General features: G+C 41.5%; 1 protein-coding gene across 1 annotated transcript in view; it reads left to right on the top strand.

The window, feature by feature from the left end:
* Positions 1 to 11,108, top strand: part of LOC311245045 (GRAM domain-containing protein 4-like) — a 130,863-nt gene extending 119,755 nt beyond the window's left edge. The window contains exons 16-20 of the mRNA XM_084334806.1: positions 2,736 to 2,883; positions 3,098 to 3,191; positions 4,714 to 4,804; positions 5,285 to 5,353; positions 6,239 to 11,108. Of these exons, the coding sequence (XP_084190932.1) occupies positions 2,736 to 2,883; positions 3,098 to 3,191; positions 4,714 to 4,804; positions 5,285 to 5,353; positions 6,239 to 6,352 (516 nt within the window). The 3' untranslated portion in view covers positions 6,353 to 11,108. The remainder of the gene's footprint in view (positions 1 to 2,735; positions 2,884 to 3,097; positions 3,192 to 4,713; positions 4,805 to 5,284; positions 5,354 to 6,238) is intronic.
* Positions 11,109 to 18,751: the final 7,643 nt, after the last annotated feature.

Below are 18,751 nucleotides of genomic sequence, written 5' to 3'. Positions count from 1 at the left end.
TGTGTGTGTGTTCCACCTACACCACCTATTCTTTCTGTGTGTTTTTAATTTGTAACAACTTTAAAGTAATAATCTCAAACATGTTCATATAAATAAATGTCTATTTTGCCACTCTCTTATGACCAATTGCTATAATAACACGAGAGTGATTCCACCTAGGCCTAACAAAAATAATGGTTGGTTTCAGGTTGCCGACCGACCCTGCCGATTTAGGTGCGACCCAATATATTTTATGAGTTTAAAAAAAAAATTATATATTAAGAATAAAGTTTCATAGAAATCTTAGTCAAACATTTAGTATTATGGATATTAAACATGCTGGCAGAGTACATGCATCCATGTTGTTGTGAACATTTTAACCCTTTCACTGCCACACGACAGCCGGTTAACCCTTTCACTGTGACAATACAGAAGGTTAGCCCTTTACTATCACACAACCGACGGCGATGCTCCATCATTAGCATCATTAGCTCCGCATCCGCGGAGCTAATGATGCTAATGATGGAGCATCGCCGTCGGTTGTGTGATAGTAAAGGGCTAACCTTCTGTCGTGTGGCAGTGAAAGGGTTAATTAAATAAAGAAATTCCCTATCCATAGTCGCCGTGGGAAAGAATAAAATAAAAAAAAAAAAAAAAAAATTCCCTACCTACCCATGGCCAAACTGACAACCAACCTGAAACCAACTATTATTTTTGTTAGGCCTAATAACCAGTTGATATGAATGCCTTTACATTTGCCGTCCTCAACACGGGCGTCTGTCTGGTAGGACATTCCCAGGAGACTCGCCCGCCCCACAGTAAGTGATGCCTATATGTCACCAGCAGCAACAACAGCAGGTTGTTAGCATGACTTTTCAAGATGAAAAGCAAGTCAATACAGTGCAAAAACACAACAGCAATGATCGCTTGTTATCACCAATAGATGTAGGACATCTTTGCCTCTGTAGAAGTCTCGTTGAATTTGGCTTGTTATGTCTAAATGAGTAATTAACGAATGAGCGACGTCCTCGTCGGCGCTTCGTACGGCAGCTCTTTGGTCCATTTTTTTCGTAGAGACAAAAACTGGAATCTTCGACGCGTGCTGTGGTGTGTGTATTGGAGTGAATTGAAGTTTGATCTTGAGGTGATTCGTTAGCCAGTAGCTTTCTAGTGTAGTTAGTGACGTCGTTTTTTAGCCGATTCAGCCTCAACCAAAGCCGTGCATGCATAGCATTGAAACAGTCAAGCAGTAGCCTTCCCTCTCCAACTCGGTATTAAAAAAGTCCCAACATCGGTCTACTGTTGTTGACTTAAGGGGATATTGATTCAAGATTGCATTATTAAAGTGGCCCAATTTGGTGTGCGCTTGGCTTTTACAATGTTAAACATTCAACTGCTTCTTTGAAAAAGTTTTTTTTTTTTAAATGCTACAGTTAGGCGCAGGTTTCTTTTTGTGTGTGCTGCACAAAAAAAGTCCTTTGCCTGGCAGTATTAGGGAAACAAATGGCATTTTCTACCTGTAGTTGGTATTTAGGAGTAAAACATACCGTCCTTGTGTAGCAAGTAACAACAAATCACAAGAGACTAAGAGGTAGTGACTGTTCCCAAAGTGAAGTCCCAACGCGCTTCGGCCAAGCTCAACAATAGAGGGCAATTTAAAATAAGGCAAGGCTTTTCACCTGGGCTCTTCAAATAGACTACCTGAAGTAGAACACTGGAGCACTCATAGTCTATTGACTGACCTTTCAAGGAAGACGCTTGTTGAAACATCAGTCAGCCCCCCGCAGTAAGCCTGCAGACGTTACGAGTAGGGATTCCGTTATTATCGTCCGATATTGGCATTAAAATGTAATATCGGAAATTATCGGTATGTTTTCAATTTCTTTTTTTTTTTTTTTTTTTTTTTAACCTTTATTTACCCAGGCAAGCAAGTAAGAACAAATTCTTATTTTATTTATTGTCAAAAGTATGCAGAATGTTGTGTTAATTCCACGACAAGAGATATGTAATGTTAATTACCTGAAATGATAGTGTATTTTATTCAGGTAGTGTGTATTTTATTCAGGTAGTGTATTTTATTCAGGTAGTGTGTTTTACTTCAGGTAGTGTATTTTATTCAGGTAGTGTGTATTTTATTCAGGTAGTGTGTATTTTACTACAGGTAGTGTGTATTTTATTCAGGTAGTGTGTATTTGACGTGCCCGGGTGAGAAGCTTCGCCTCGGCCGTGACTGTGGTTGAAAAGATTGGCAGCAGTACCCGTTCTGTCATGCTTTGCCCACCGACCCAGCTACGCTGGCGGCGGCGATCAAGGAGTCCCGCTTTGAGGTTCTACTACAAGCAACCCAAGCACTCCCCCCCCCCCCCCCCCCCCCCCCCCCCCCAGGCTGCCGACTCCATTGGTTCACGGCTTTTCCCCAAACAACCGCTTTTGGCTGTCCTCCTGAGATCAGTTTCCGGTGCCCCCCCCCCCCCCCCCGCAGGCGTGACTACCGCTTGGCTGTCCTGAGATCAGTTTCCGGTGCTCCCCGGCCGCAGGCGCGCGACTGACGGGAGTGCTGCTGAGGACGCACAGCTTCCTCCGCCACTGCGTTCGCTCACGTACAGTAGCAGCCGCTGGGGACCGGCTCTTCACACGCTTTGGAGCAGCCCAGGCATCCTAACAGCCTTCCTTCCTTTTCTACTTCCTCTTTCCTTCTGCTCAAACCCCCCCCCCCCCCCCCCCCCCCCCCCACCCACTATGGATTTCCTTTCCAGATACCCCCATCCGTGGCGCGGGGCACCCTAGCGACAGGCTTGCCTATGGGCCTCAGTCGAGACGAGGACAGTGGGCGGGCCTACAGTACCAAGAAGGGTGCTTTCCATGAAGTCTTCAGCCTGTCTGAGAATGAGCGCCCCCTGCCAGGTAGGGGGGGAAGAACTGCTGGCATCCACTTTGATTAATACGCTTAAATAAACATTGATCTATTGTTAAATCGAATTTTAAGAGTGTGCAGTGTTTGAAACATGCCAACAACAACAACAACAACCGAACGGAACAGATGGCAGCCAGTTGTACGAAAAAATATCAGGCTATTCATCTCTGTGGTGGTGATGATGTGACACGTTCTCGCCCTCAGTGTGTGAGAACGGCTGGAGATGCTGCTTGATCAACAGGGACAGGAAGATGCCTACTGATTACATCCGCAACGGAGTCCTCTACGTCACGGAAAAGTAAGCAGCCTGCTCCGTCGCCTTTACATCATCCGCCTCTTGTTTACATAACAAGCTGTATAGTGTGAACAGAGCTTAGCGTGAACAGAGCTTAGCGATGGAAGTGCAAAGATGTACAACGGTTCCTTTTAAGAAATCCTATTCGCCTTGTGTTCCTAGGCATCAAGGATCCTTGTTGCTTTTTTATTCCAACTAACAAATGCACAACATTTGATATAAAAAAGGAATAATATTCAGATATGCAAAGACGTACAACACTTCCTTTAAGAATTCCTAAGGATCCTTGTTGCTTTTGTATTTCAACTAACAAATGCACAACATTTCATATAAACAGGGAATATATGAGCCTTCAGGGTCAAGTCTGTTTTTAATGAGAAGCACCTGGCTTTGTGCCGTTGCCTTTTACAAACATCTTTGTTACACGAGGAATGAGCTGGTAAAGCAGCTTTCTGTATATAATACCAGTGGATGCATTATTCATATGGTTTGGGAATATCTGCATGAACAAAGAGGTCTGTAGTGTCTTTGCCACGAAGCTCAACGACCGGAAATAAAAAGGCAGCAGTGAGGTGGTGGATACGGTGAATAAAAGGGCAGCGGTTGTTATCGGTTCTAAACCAAATGAGCTTTGCTCTACTGTTATGTTATCGGTTCTAAACCAAATGAGCTTTGTTCTACTGTTATGTTATCGGTTCTAAACCAAATGAGCTTTGTTCTACTGTTATGTTATCGGTTCTAAACCAAATGAGCTTTGTTCTACTGTTATGTTATCGGTTCTAAACCAAATGAGCTTTGCTCTACTGTTATGTTATCGGTTCTAAACCAAATGAGCTTTGTTCTACTGTTATGTTATCGGTTCTAAACCAAATTAGCTTTGTTATACTGTTATGTTATCGGTTCTAAACCAAATGAGCTTTGTTTTACTGTTATGTTATCGGTTCTAAACCAAATTAACTTTGTTCTACTGTTATGTTATCGGTTCTAAACCAAATGAGCTTTGCTCTACTGTTATGTTATCGGTTCTAAACCAATTTAACTTTAGACACCCAGCATTGACACCGAGCAGCACTACTGCTATCATTCATTGTTTCAATGCTAACCATGCTAACACCGTAAACCGCGTATTAGAAGCCTTTTCCTCCACTGTGACACATGTCTGGTGCAGAACAATAACCAGCTGGAAACTGGTGCTTGAGGACTGATGTTTACCTACTTGACCTACTCAAGATAAAGTGAAGAAAACGGGATTGACATCATCACATCACATGAGGAAACAAACGTCAGGCACTCTTTGTGGAGTAAGAACAAAAAGCCTTTTTTTTGACGTGGCTAGTTTAAAAAAAAAAGACAGATTTCAACCTTTTAGGTTTTCATCAGGGTGCAAATGACCAGCTGATATTCAAAATGTCTAGGTATCCCTTTACAGTGGTACAGTGCATCCTTCCTTTCCTGTACTAACAATGTTTCTTCATCCTTCATCCTCTTCACTGTACTAACAACGTTTCTTCCTCTTCCTCCACAGTTACCTGTGCTTTGAAAGCTCCAGCAACAGATCAGGCTCCTCGAAAAAGAACAAGGTCATCAAACTGCTTGACATCACAGATATTCAGAAGGTACAGCATTATCCTCTTTGTCATAATTAGTGTTATGGAAATCCTGGAAAAGACATGACATTTGGAACTTCTAAATGTTTTTTTTGACAATATCCCGGAAGATTGTTCACAATCTTTAATTTAGAACACAATGTAGAACCCCTGTAGTCTCGTCTCAGACAATGAACCACCAACAATGTTTTTTTCGGGGGGGGTGGGGGGGAAGGGAAGGAGAAGGAAAGAGTGAGGAAGAGCAAGCAAGAGCATATGTGTTGTATTGTATTGTATTTATTATGTGTATGTCTTTTAATCTACATTTATTTTGATTTAAGTACTGGACAGTCATTATTGTTATTATTATGTCGGTCATAGTCCTGTGATTTATTGTGGATTTCTACTGTTAATGTATTGTGTGTTTAGTTTTATGTTAAAAAAGGGAAAATAAAAAACATTTGTTAAAAAAAAAAAAAAAATTGTTTTTTCCATCCCATAATGCCACAGTATAAAGTCTTGTCGGTGTTACCTGGATCTGGAATGGGCATCTCCATAGCGACGCCATCCACCCAGAAGGTATGTGCTGAACAAGCAGATAGTATGCAAGGCTCTGGCTTTGATGCATGTTTTGTTATTGGGACGTGAAATATGGCGGACTCCTATTTCAGACTGAGCCTCTCGTCTATTTGCTTGTCAAACACAGCTCTCCACGTGAAACGCGTGGAGTCGTTTGACGACGCATCAAGTCTGACAGCTCTATTGTTTGATTGATTGGCACGTCTAAAGTGATTTTCCACTCCTCTCTCCTCTCCTCTCCCTCCCTCTCGCTCTCATTTGGTCTCTATTGTCCTGTTGCACGCACCTCTCTCTTCTCCTTGTTAACTCCACCCTCTGCTTTCTCTCCTCTCTCTCTCCTCTCTCTCTTCTTGTTAACTCCACCATCTGCTCTCTCTCTCTCTTCTCCTTGTTAACTCCACCCTCTCTCTATCTCCTCTCTCTCTCTCTCTTCTCCTTGTTAACTCCACCCTCTCCCCTCTCTCTCTCTCTCTTCTCCTTGTTAACTCCACCCTCTCCCCTCTCTCTCTCTCTCTCTTCTCCTTGTTAACTCCACCATCTGCTCTCGATCTCCTCTCTTCTCCTTGTTAACTCCACCCTCTGCTCTCTCTCCTCTCTTGCTCTCTTCTCCTTGTTAACTCCACCCTCTGCTCTCTCTCCTCTCTTGCTCTCTTTTCCTTGTTAACTCCACCCTCTCCTCTCTCTCCTCTCTCGCTCTCTTCTCCTTGTTAACTCCACCCTCTGCTCTATCTCCTCTCTCTCTCTTCTCCTTGTTAACTCCACCCTCTGCTCTCTCTCCTCTCTCTCTCTCTCTTCTCCTTGTTAACTCCACCCTCTGCTCTCTCTCCTCTCTCTCTCTCTCTTCTCCTTGTTAACTCCAGCCTCTGCTCTCTCCCCCTCCGTCAGCCTTTGGTGTTCGGGGCCATGATCCACAGGGACGAAGCCTTTGAAGCCATCTTCACACAGTACATGAAAATCATGTCCATGACGATGGCCACCGCTACCAACCCAGAGACCTAGTGGCGCCAAAGATGGCCGCCTTCACGTCCGAAGCCGAAGTCCCCCCCCCCCCCCCAGGTGGCTGCCTTTTTATCAGTGACGGTTGGGTTGCTTTCAAACGTGACCCCTTCTAAAGTGCACAAAAAAAAGAACAAAAACGACTGCCTTCAGTAGTGACCCTCATTAGTGCACCCAAGATGGCCGCCTTCAGCACTTACCCCCCCCCCCCCCCTAAAACCGAGAGCTAGCACATCGACTGCTTCCCGGCTAAGCCTCGGACCGCGTCGCCGTGACGCCGGAGTGTCCGTCACGCGTCTCCTGAAGTGGACGAACGGAGGACGAACTTCAGGACCTGTCCACCTCCAACTGCCTACTCTCTCTACTTTAGGTTAGGTCGAGGCTTTCTAGTGTTCCCAGCAGAGACACGCCTAGAGACACACCTGTACGCTGACATGTAGACGTTTCTGCCTCTTCTTGAAGTCGTGTCATTTGTGTGTGTGTGTGTGTGTGTGTGCGCTTTGTTTGTGTTCACGTGTGTGGTTGTATTTCAGAGAACGGAGGCTGGATCTCCGTTTCCCTCTCAGGCATTACCTCCCCCCCTGCTTTAGCCTTCTGTCTCTGTATTTACAGTGGAAGAGATTTGTATTTCGGTCGCTACGTCGAGCAGACGCCAAGTCGACATTGTGCTCCCATTCATAAAAATCCACCCAAGCCTATATTTGGCCTTTTTTTTGTTTTTTACACCACAGCCTTTAGTCATCTCGATTTGATTAGGCTTTTTGGAGGGTAGAGGGGTTGATTCTGAAGCAGATGAGGATATACTTGAACACGTTAAAGGTCCTGTGTGTAGGATTTCATTGTTTTAAACAAAAAGAAAAGTGAGTTCTGATCACTTTTGGGAATAGTAAAACCCAATAATCCACTTTGCCTTCTCGGTTTAGACAGTGGGAGATCTTTCAGGTTTGAAATGGCACAACATTTTCAAATTCCTTTTCCCGTACGTGACGCATCAAATGCAGCGGATGTGGGATATAGTTAAACGTGGCTAATGGAACGGAGAACACGGGGCGAATGCAGCGCCAGGTGATCATAGCCTGAACACGATGCAACTAGCTCTCAGTTAGGAGGGCCTAGAATAATGATAATAATAAGAAGAAGAGGACGATGCATCAGTGTCGTCATAGAAACCACTGAGAGACAAACTACATTGTAAGAAGTAGGCTTGGCGCGGTGATACCGGTGTTACTCTGTTTTCGGGGCATCCACCGAGTACATTACTTGCCCACCACCCCCACCGGTGTATACTTTTTATAGAAATAAAACCCATTTAGTAAATTTTTCGCATATCTGTGCCCACATTCAAATAGAAAAGGCTCATTTGTAAAATACTAAACGTGCTATCAAGCGTGTAAATCAGACATTATAAATTGAAAGTGCGGACAGCAGCTATCTTTAAGTTTCACTTTCAGTTGGTTTTACCTTCACGTGAAGTCAGAGAAAGGAGGCTCTAGAGATGACACGTTACACAACGATAGCGGAGGATTCGGAAATATTTCGGATTAAAACGAGCAAAAGCTCGACAGGTGAGGAGCCCAGAGGACCAGTCCAGACCAGTAAAAGTATGTTTTTGCGCGACACGTTAAATAAGGCTGCAGCTACATTGGTCCGTTCATCATCAATGAACAGATGGACGGAAGGTATTACTGTCCGTTGGTTTATTTTTTTTATTATAACATAATGTGAACTCTGTCTGTCCAACAAATGGATACTAATCATTGAAAATGAATAAAAAAAAGACGTAAACATACAGACAGTGGATCAATGTAGCCGCATAACGTTAAAGATCAAAGTAAGCGTTTCTACAGATATTTAATTAGTATTGTCGTTTTGTAAAATGTCCAGTGTCAACGGTAACACCGGACTGGAGTTGTCATGAGTTTATTAGTCACAGGAAATTCCACATCACCGTGGCAACCCTATAGTAAAAAGTAGCGTTGTAGTAACTTGAGAACGTTGTGACTGTGACCCCGCCCTCTTGATTCTAAGGCGGAGCTGGCTTGTGTGGTCTTCCGTGGGTCCGACGTGTCAGGCTTTGATTTGCTATCGCATTTTATTTAGCCGTGACACGTTTAATTATACAAATAGTACTTGGATTAATTTTGCCGACGTAATGTCAAAAGATTATTTGTCACGTTGGTGTTGTCTTAACTAGAGTCGTACACTGTCGCTACTCTGCGTTCACTAGGAACGGGCACCCGGAGTAGTTATAATAAGTCACTTTATGAGTATTGACGTTGTTGACATTTGATCACACTGGTCATGATCGTGTCCACGGCCGGGGAGAAAGTGGAAACCCTAGTCGGAAACAAATTCTTCTATCTATCCTGTTCTGTGGTGAAGAACCTCGATACTGACGTGTTTGTTAAAATAAAATAAAGAAATTTGACTTTTAAAAGTTGACACGGAATGTCTCTCTTATCCGGTCTACATTTCTCCGAGGTAAATTATCTTATTGGGGAAATCATTACAGTGAATCATAATCGCGCTTTAACTTAAAGCTGGTCTTTTCTTTTGCCAAATGGCTTGATGATGGTAATCAATGCCACTTACTGATGTGAAGCTGACAATGTGTCATGACGAGGCACATTTAGATGTACATTTTCTCTCCCGATATGGAGGTTGGTCAGATTATTTGGACAAACCCTGTTGGGCATGGACTCTAAAGTGCATTACGGTAAAAAATTGGAAGTTTGACGCCACCCTTTACATGTAATTTCTCATCTCCTACATGAAGACATGTAAAAACTCACATTGATTTACATGAATTGTGTCTTAAAGAGCGGTACTGCATTAAAAAACACTGCGTATATGATATATATATAGTAACATCTACATACATTATCATAAATCCATGTAGTCAATGAGTATTATAGTGTGTCATGTTTTTCATTATGACATTAGCCTATGTGGTACTCTTATTTCTCAGCTTCATACTTACATTCTACGTGGTGTTATTAGCTATGTATGTACAATATATGAATGTCCTACACTGCTTTTTGGGAGAGATTTAATGTAAACAAGAAACCTAAATCCTTTGCTTTCACTTGACTGTCTCACCTCACTCCTCCACGGACATTTTGTGGCGGCTGTTTCATTAAAACGTTCGTTTTACACTCCTCCACGGACATTTTGTGGCGGCTGTTTCATTAAAACGTTCGTTTTAATTTCATCGGGGGCACAAGTGGAACACATTGGTACAGTTATTTCCCCAGAGAAAAAGCTTTTTTTTTTTTTTCCCCTTAATGTTTTCTAATGTAATGTCACTTCTCTTTTGGTTTGATACTAAATGGGGAAACAACATTTTAAGGTATAGCCTACTAAAGACAAGTCAATTAGCAAGCTAGCTGGACTTTTAGTCCATCCACGCCAACTAACACTCGTCTTTCACTGTCCTCGGCCCTTCAAGGCCGATTCGACGTTCTTCAGAGGCACAGAATGTACTAATTGTGTGATAGTCTTATATTGCCAAATCTTTTTTTTTTTCTTTTTTCTTTACAGTTTGTGGTTTTGTTGTGTTTTTGTTTTGTCTGTTGTCATGGTTACAGAGATCTGGGTTGAAGTCCACTGTTTGAAGCCAGTTTGATTCCCCCGTCAGGTGATGGGGGGCATGATGACTGTGCCAGTCTCCTACTGAGAACATCGTTTCACAAATTTCCGCATCCTGCTTATAATACAGAGGCCAACTGTCTTTTTTTTTATTTTTTTTTTTATTTAATTGATTCCTTTTTGTATCTGTATATTATGATTTTTAAAGTTAATCCTATGCCTTAGATGCAATTTTCTTCAATCGACCCAGTTTTCTTTGATTGGCAGAATAAGCTATTTCCGTGATCCTGCCGAGATCAACACGATCCTGGGTTTTATCGCTTTTGTCAGACGCCATGGAATGTTTGTTTTGTTCAATTTGTTAATTTGATATCGCTGTGACAGTGAAACAAATAAATACCGATCTCTCTGAATGTAGGGATTGGACGCCATTAATCAGTGGACCATGTGCACAGAGTTTTCTAACCTCCCTGTATTCATAGTATTCGTAGTATTAATATATAATACTATTAATACTATAGTATTAATAGTATTCAGGCCTCCTTGCCCAGGAAGCGCAACGCACACCAACAACTTCCGGGTCGTAATAAGATAAACCGAACCAGAAAAGACCGGAGGACACGATGTCCAGGAGGTCGTCACGCTTTATGCACATGGTCAAAATACCAATGAAGTCCATAGCCAGTAAATGCAGTATGTTTTGAAAGGAAACCGGTCTGACTCATTGTGGTGGGCGAGTGTAGTATGTGTATCTGAAACCATCGCACCCTAGTTTGGCCTTTGTCCTCTGATTTCCACCATGAACTCTTTTCAACACCTGCCTAAGCTTCTGCATCTACATGATGTGTGAGGTAATGATGGCCTCCCCCGCCCGGTGGCTGTACCTCTGGGAAGCCTGGACCCTAAACACAACGCCTCTCTCTGTACTAACACGTTATTTTTGTTGTTTTTTTCACAACACTTCCTAATCAGTATGTTACTGCTTTTGGATACGTATTGTCCCAGTCACCTTATAGTTGTGAAGACTTCTTTGTGATCTGCTGTGTCTTACTGACAAACAAGAATTTTATAAATTCTGTAACTGTACAAATTTCTGTAAAGTTTTTAAAGAGAATGACGTCTATTGTAAAATGTGATGTACATTTTTTTTTATTTAAGTAAAACAAACTTAAAAGTACAGATGGTTGCGTGTTTCTCTCGTTTCCTTTTTTTTTATTTTTTTTTAAAATCAGCTTGGTGATATTATGACTTGAGCCACCTGGTGGCAGCAGAGGATCACATGAAGAGATACACAGGTACCATTAACCTGAACAGCCTGCAGACATTTTAACATACACGGCTTCGTTTAAATCCTCCTCGAATCAGATGCAGATTTAGATTATTTTATTGTCACAGCTTTTTTAAATGTACATATATTCAGAAAAACGTGATGCTGTTTTTCCCCGGCTCCTCAACCGTAGTAGATTTGTAGACAACAATACACAACATTCTATCTATACAAACTAACTATAAACTAAACATAGTACACAACATATCTTCTATCTATACAAACTATAAACTAAACAGTACACAACATATATTCTATCTATACAAACGATAACTATAAACTAAACATGATGCACAGCATATATTCTATACAAACTATAAACTAAACAGTACACAACATATATTCTATCTATATAAACTAAACATAATACACAACATATATTATATCTATACAAACTATAACCATAAACTAACTAAACTAAACAGTACACAACATATATTATTGGCTCAGGGGTAGAGCGGGTCGTCCAATGATCGAAGGGTTGGTGGTTCGAATCCCGCTCAAGCCCATGTCCATCCCATTGCCGTTGTGTCCTTGGGCAAGACACTTAACCTATACTTGCCTCGTATGAATGTGTATGCATGTGAATGAATGTTGGTGGTGGTCGGAGGGGCCGTAGGCGATGATTATTCGCCACGCTTCCGTGAGTCTGCCTCAGGGCAGCTCTGGCTGCAATTGTAGCTTACCACCACCGGTATGACTGTGTATGAACGAATAATGGACTCTGTGAAGCGCTCTGAGTCAGAGAAGAGCTCTATATAAATCCAAGCCATTATTATTATTAAACTCAACAGTACACAACATTCTATCTATACAAACTAACTATAAACTAAACTAGTACACAACATATATTCTATCTATATAAACTAAACATGGTACACAGCATACAATATATCTATATAAACTAAACATAATACACAACATATAATCTATACAAACTAACTATAAACTAAACATACACAACATGTTCTATCTATACAAACTATAAACATAATACACAACATATAAGGTATACGTTAGAAGCAGTGTGGGTGTGATAAGTGCCCGTGTGTTCTGTGAGTCGCTTAACCCTTTCACTGCCACACTACCAAACGGTTAACCCTTTCACTGCGACAATACACAGAAGGTTAACCCTTTACTATCACACAACCGACGGTGACCGTATAAAATGAGCAGAGCATTTACCTTGCAGAAAGATTTTAATAGATGTCTGATATTAAAATCTATAAAAGATTTGTGCAGGTATCTGACTAAATAAAAGCAATGCATAAAGTGCAGACATAGAATGAGTATAAAAATAGACACAAATATGATGACAAGAGAATCATTGTATTGGAGAGACTGAATTAATTTATACCCAACTCAACCATTATAGTGTTTCCCAACCGGGTGGTACGCGTACCCCTAGTGGTACATGGGTGATCCCCAGGGGGTACGTCATCATCATCAGGTGGCTTCTTCGTTCCAAAGGTTGCCTATCACTCTCCAACCCATTCTGTCCCCACTTCTTCTCTCCAACTCCGTGACTCCGCCACTCACTCCACTCCAATCACAGACGTCGTCCACCCAGCCTCTTCTTGGTCTTCCACTTCCTCTCTTTCCATCCACCCTCCCCATCACCACCTTCTTGAACATCTCCCCGCTGGATCCTCTCAGAACGTTCCCGCACAACTCCATCTTTCTCTTTTTCAACCTCTCCAGCAGCTGTCCTCCTTGCATACCTGCTCTTCTCAGTACCTCCTCATTCTTGATCTTATCCTTCCATGTTATCTTCAGCATCTTCCTCAGCGTCCACATTTCAAAACAGTCTATCATCCTTTTTGCCTTTTCATTCAGCGTCCATGCTTCTGCTCCGTATGAAAAGACTGACATAACATACGTTTCCAAAATCCTGGTCTTCGTTTTCCAACTTATGTTTCGTCTCAATAATTATTTTATGGTTCCAGAATGCGGTCTTTGCAATTCCGGTTCTTCTCTTAATGTCCATGTTAGCTCTTCCACCTTCACTGATCCAGCTTCCAAGGTACATGTACTCCTTCACTTGTTAAAAAATTTCTCCATCCACCTGTATTTTACAAACAGTTCCTGGTGTTTTTTCAATGATCATTACTTTAGTTTTCTTTGTGTTTAGCGACATTCCATAGTTTTTACATTCGACATTCAGCTTATTCATCATGTCCTGTAGATCTTCTTGACAGTTACAGACTATAGCGGTGTCATCAGCGTATCTTACCGTAATTCCTCTAATAGTAACCGGTATTCAATTAAAAACCGGGTCTCTATTAATGACCGGGTGCACTGTTGAGCTAAGCAATTATAAGCCGGCCTCCTAATACAAGCCGGGTTTCATGTATATTAGAGGAATTATGGTATTTCCCTCAACGGATTTACCATAGGCAATATATTTTGTTATTGTTGTTATATGCTGGCCTGGCTGTGCAGTAAATACCATATAATGGTATGGTGTTAATGTTTACCAAGAGAGTAAGCCTACCTCAGAATTGTATAAAACGAAGTTATTATTATTATTATTATTATTATACCAGTATTGTGATTGCACTATTTTACTTTATTTAACTTTTTTTGACCACCTGTAATTGCACTGTTTACTACCGTATTTCATACAGTACTTGGTTTCAATAAATGAACCCAGTACATTTTACTGGGTTCAAACTGACACAAAATGTTGATTTATTCATTATGATCTGTTTGAAAATTAGAAATATAGGCCTCTCTTATACACGCCTTCTCCTAATACAAGCCTGGTATCCGCTACAGTTGAAACAAATACAAGCCGGGGTTACTATTAGAGGAATTACGGTATATTGGTGATGTTCTCTTCACCAAGTTTTACTCCTTTCCCTCCTCTCAGATCTTTTTTCATCAGTGATTCACTGTACATATTAAAGAGTACAGGGGACAAGATGCATCCTTGTCTTACACCCTTCTCCACCGGGAAGTCTCTTGATTTATCCTTACCTATTCTAACATTAGCCTTCTGCCTCCAGTATAAGTTGGCTATTATTCTTCTGTCAGAAACTGGTTTTTCGAATTCTTCCATTGTTCTCATCAATGTTGTATGTTCAACTCTGTCGAAGGCCTTCGTGAAATCGATGAAGCAAATATACAGCTTCTTCTGTTGGTCTATAGATTTTTCGCCAATGTTGGCAGATTGCATCTCTTGTTCCTTTTCCTTTGCGGAAACCTGTGAAAACATAAAATCAAATGTTTTAATAATTTTTTATTTTATTTAAAAAAATTACAGGAAAACTGTACCCAGATATCTGTAATAATGTAACCAACATTGGGGGAATTCAAATTAAGTAATAATTTGCTGGCTATATTATTATTGGCTATATGTTCTATCGTGCAACGTTCAGCTTCCCGCCGGACAGCATCATCATGTAGTGGCGCGCTGGTTTTCTTGCTAGCCAAAATATCAAGCCTCTTTCAAAATGTCTGTTAAAACATTATGGATCAATGGCTGAGTCAAGCTGGTCTGTGGCGACGTGCTTTCGAAACCATGAAACCATCTCATTTACATCGGCATCTCAGTACTAGGCATCCCTCCTGTGTTTTTTTTTCTTTTCCCCCCTTTATTTATAGACAATGTGCATTTACATTAATCATTGTTACATGAAAATATGTTTGCACCAGATTTAGCAGAAGCTAATTTCCGTCTATCCAAAACACATGAAATACAAACAGTGCAAGAGTTCAAAATATATATACACGTAAAATGCCAGACAACAGTGGGCGGCTATGTGGCGTAGTGGGCAAGGCGCTCGCCACGAATGCGGAGAGCCCAGCGCTCCACATTGCTTTCAGTTTAGCTGGTCGTTCATACTAATACACATTGGCCGTATTAGGGGGTGGGAAACTGATGGGTGGGGATCGGGCGTTGTGGACAGCGACTCCTACAGGTCGGTTGGTGCGCCTGCACAGTAGAATCAGGAAGTGTCGGGGGCAGCGTGAGCCTCCCACGCGTTACTCCTCGCCATTGAGAGATCGAGCTGCGCAGGTGAAAAGATGCGACTGCTGTTACCTCAAGTACCGGAGGGGACTTGTGCTATGTATGACTTAGTCCACATTGCAGCCGGCTTGTGGGAGGCAAGAAACAGCGTTCGTGACAGGGGAGGGTTGAATTGGATGATACGAAATTGGGATGGGAGAAAAATATAGAAAAATGGGAGAAAAAATGGATAAAAAAAAAATGCCAGACAACATACACAGGACATACAGCATAAAGAGTGCAAAATACATGCATGGAAATGCAACATACCATGCACATACACATAGCACAGTGCCAAACATAATGATCTATTCTTGAAAAGACAAGACAAGACAAGTTCAAAAGTGCAAAGTAAAAGTGAGTTTCTTGTGTAATCATATACACAAGGAAGTCAGACAGCACCACCTAGTGTTGGCAACATTGGTGACTCAAGAGCAATTTTTTTTGTGACAGAGCAAAAGTGATCATAGTCACTAGGAAGCCTGTTCCACTCTTTGATGGCCTTGAAGGAGAAGGCGGATTGGGCAGAAGCAGAGTTTCTTAGAGGGACCTTGCAGTCACCTCTTGATGCAGATCTTGAAGCCCTTGTTCTCAGCTCAGAACACGATAGGACAAAATGTTTCAATGGAGGAGGGGCAGTATTATTAATTATTTTATGAACTAGACGAATGTATGAGAAGATAATTAAATTATCAAAGCTTAGTAATTTGTATTTGTGTGGATATAAATAGATTTTATTTGATTATATAAAAGTTTTTTTGTTTTACTTCCGTTTTTTATTTTGTATTTTTTGGTGCTAAAAAATTCCTAGAATCGCCAAGGCTGTTAAGACAATGTCTAAATGTATGGTTTGGTTTATATTTTAAATCTGTATGTCATGTATGTCATATGTTAGTTATGATGAATTGAAAATGGGGGACCCTGATGTAAACAAGACTAAAGTCTTTCTCTGGTCTGCATCCCCTTAACAATTGTGTGTATTGAGCTGTACTGTACCCATTCTGCAATCTGCTAATAAAGTTTTCAATCAATCAATCAATCAATCAATCAATCAATCAATAATTGTTATTTTTTCTAGTAAATGTAAAGTTGTAGGATTTTCACAAGATGGCCGCCAGCCCTACGCTGCTGGCGTCACGGCGTCTGGTGATGCCTGATTACACAAACAAGCCGCATTTCTCGGAGACGCTCTCTGATTGGCCGACGCCTGTTTCTACACTGGTTTGGTTACGCTTAGGCACTCTTTCGAAGTTGGTTAAGGTTAGAGTTTGTCTTAGAGCGTGACGGCAAGTTCTTTCGACGGTTAAGCTTAGGCACTCTTTCGAAGTTGGTTAAGGTTAGAGTTTGTCTTAGTCTTAGAGCATGGCGATAGAACGCCAGGTAGTTTGCAGGCTGTTTGACGAGGAAATGGGCAACGACACAGCTCGTCACGCGATTGGCCAAACGCGTCAGTGGCCAATCAGAGAGCGTCAGTCAGTGCCAATCAGAGAGCGTCTCCGAGAAATGCGGCTTGTTTGTGTAATCACGCTGCTGTGATGGTTGATTGCTGCAGCAGGGGGTAATTAGCAGCAAATGGGATTCAGGTGTGAATGCCATCTTGGAGTGGAATAGGCAGAGGAAAGAATATCCTTTCCAGTGGAAAGACTAGATTCCTTCAGTTGGAGAATAATGCCCATTTAGAATTAGGGAAAAGAGGGTTCAGTGAAAGAATCACCTCAGAGACGCTATTGGTATGTATATCTTGTAATTTGTTAATTGTCCATTTAAATGACTAATTTATACCTGTAAAAGCCTGGTTTGTTTGGCGATTTTGTGGGAGTTATTCCAATTCTTAAATGGTTGATGTACTGTTTAACTAAATACGTTTATTTTGTTTATTTGGGTTGAAGTTGTTCCAGTATGATCAAATAACTGTTTGGTAAATTAATTGGGTTAAATGCAAATTCAAACTAAATTGATTTGGTCTGTTTAAATTCAAATTAAAATGTCCAGTGAAAAAATTAATCATGTGTGGAAAAGGCTAAACTTGAAGGAAATATATTGTGGCATGCAGGTGGCTAATTTTGTGTCTTTTTCTTTGAAAGGTTTTCAACCTACTTGATGGTGTGGAAACGATGAACAGTGATTAAATCTGGAATAATTGGAGCAGAGTTGTCCAGCGTCCTCTTGTTGATGTTTCAAGCCATTTCAAGTTTAGGCAGCACTGAGACCAAAAGACATTTAACTTGTGGCTAAATCGAAAAAGCCATTTAGTACCATAGCTAGAAGAGCTAATCTTGCCTGCTGCTGTAATTCTCCCAGAAACAATGGTCGATAAGAAAGCAGCTGCTGTCCTGAAGAAAGTGCCGTTGTCAAGTAATACTGTCTGTCTGTGTGCCATCGGATCGACGACATGGGAATTGACATTATTGACCAAGTGGTGGGGAAATGTAAAGCGTCTGGTAAACGTTCCCTTTGCAGTTGGATGAATCAACGGATGTCCGTGGGGAAGCACAACTGATTACGTTACAAAGACACGTTGGAGATGAACGAGCACATTCTGTTTGGCAAGAAACTCACGGGGAGAACTACTAACAGACACAGGACGTCTTTAGAGGGAGGGAGCTCCACAAATCATGTAAAACCCAGATTCGGCTCAAACAAGGGACTAAACACGTTTCGCAATTATGCCACATCAATGTGGAACGCCCTGCCTAAAGCTGTAAAGGAATGTGAATCACTACCCACCTTCAAAAACACTCTCAAAAAACACCTACGTGAGACTGCAATTCGAAACTGGCCCCTACAAATGTCCTAACCTAGTTGTACAGTAAATGACCAAGTAAGGCTTTGTCAACATTCCAATGTACAGTGTAAAATGTGTGTGTGTCCCCTACCCAACCCCCCCCCCCCCCACCTCCAATGTACAGCCCTCACCCAACCCCACCCCACCAACCTCCTCCAATGTACAGTTTCTACGCCAAATGTATATACACTCCTTTTCTGGACACTTTTGTATCACAAACAGTACTGTATTTGCAAATCTGATATGTCATAAATGTATAGATGTAGCAGTACTGTCTATCTGTATGTCATGTATGTCATATATGTTATGATGAATTGAAAATGGGGGACCCTGGTGGAAACAAGACGAAAGTCTTTCTCTGGTCTGCATCCCCTTAACAATTGTATGTATTGAGATGTACTGTACTGTACCCATTCTGCAATCTGTTAATAAACTTTTCAATCAATCAATCAATAACGACATTTTTTTTCTCTCGACACAAGTTGGATTGGAAATCCTGCACTCATGTGTGGCCAGCAGGCGGCGCTGCTGCTGCTGCGATGGCCGGCAGAGTGGATGGATTAATGGCCCACCTAAAAAAGGTAAACCCTGATGTTACATCTTACATGGATGCACTGCATGATTCACCGCTGATAAGCATTAGCTAGCAAGAGAACGAGTCCATAGTTAAAACTTATATTTTGAATTCCT

This window comes from Notolepis coatsorum, assembly GCF_963971535.1.
Source record: "Notolepis coatsorum genome assembly, chromosome: 18".
NCBI classification, from domain to species: Eukaryota; Metazoa; Chordata; class Actinopteri; order Aulopiformes; family Paralepididae; genus Notolepis; species Notolepis coatsorum.
Note: the sequence above shows the minus strand (reverse complement) of the source record. Positions and strands in the feature narration are given on the sequence as shown.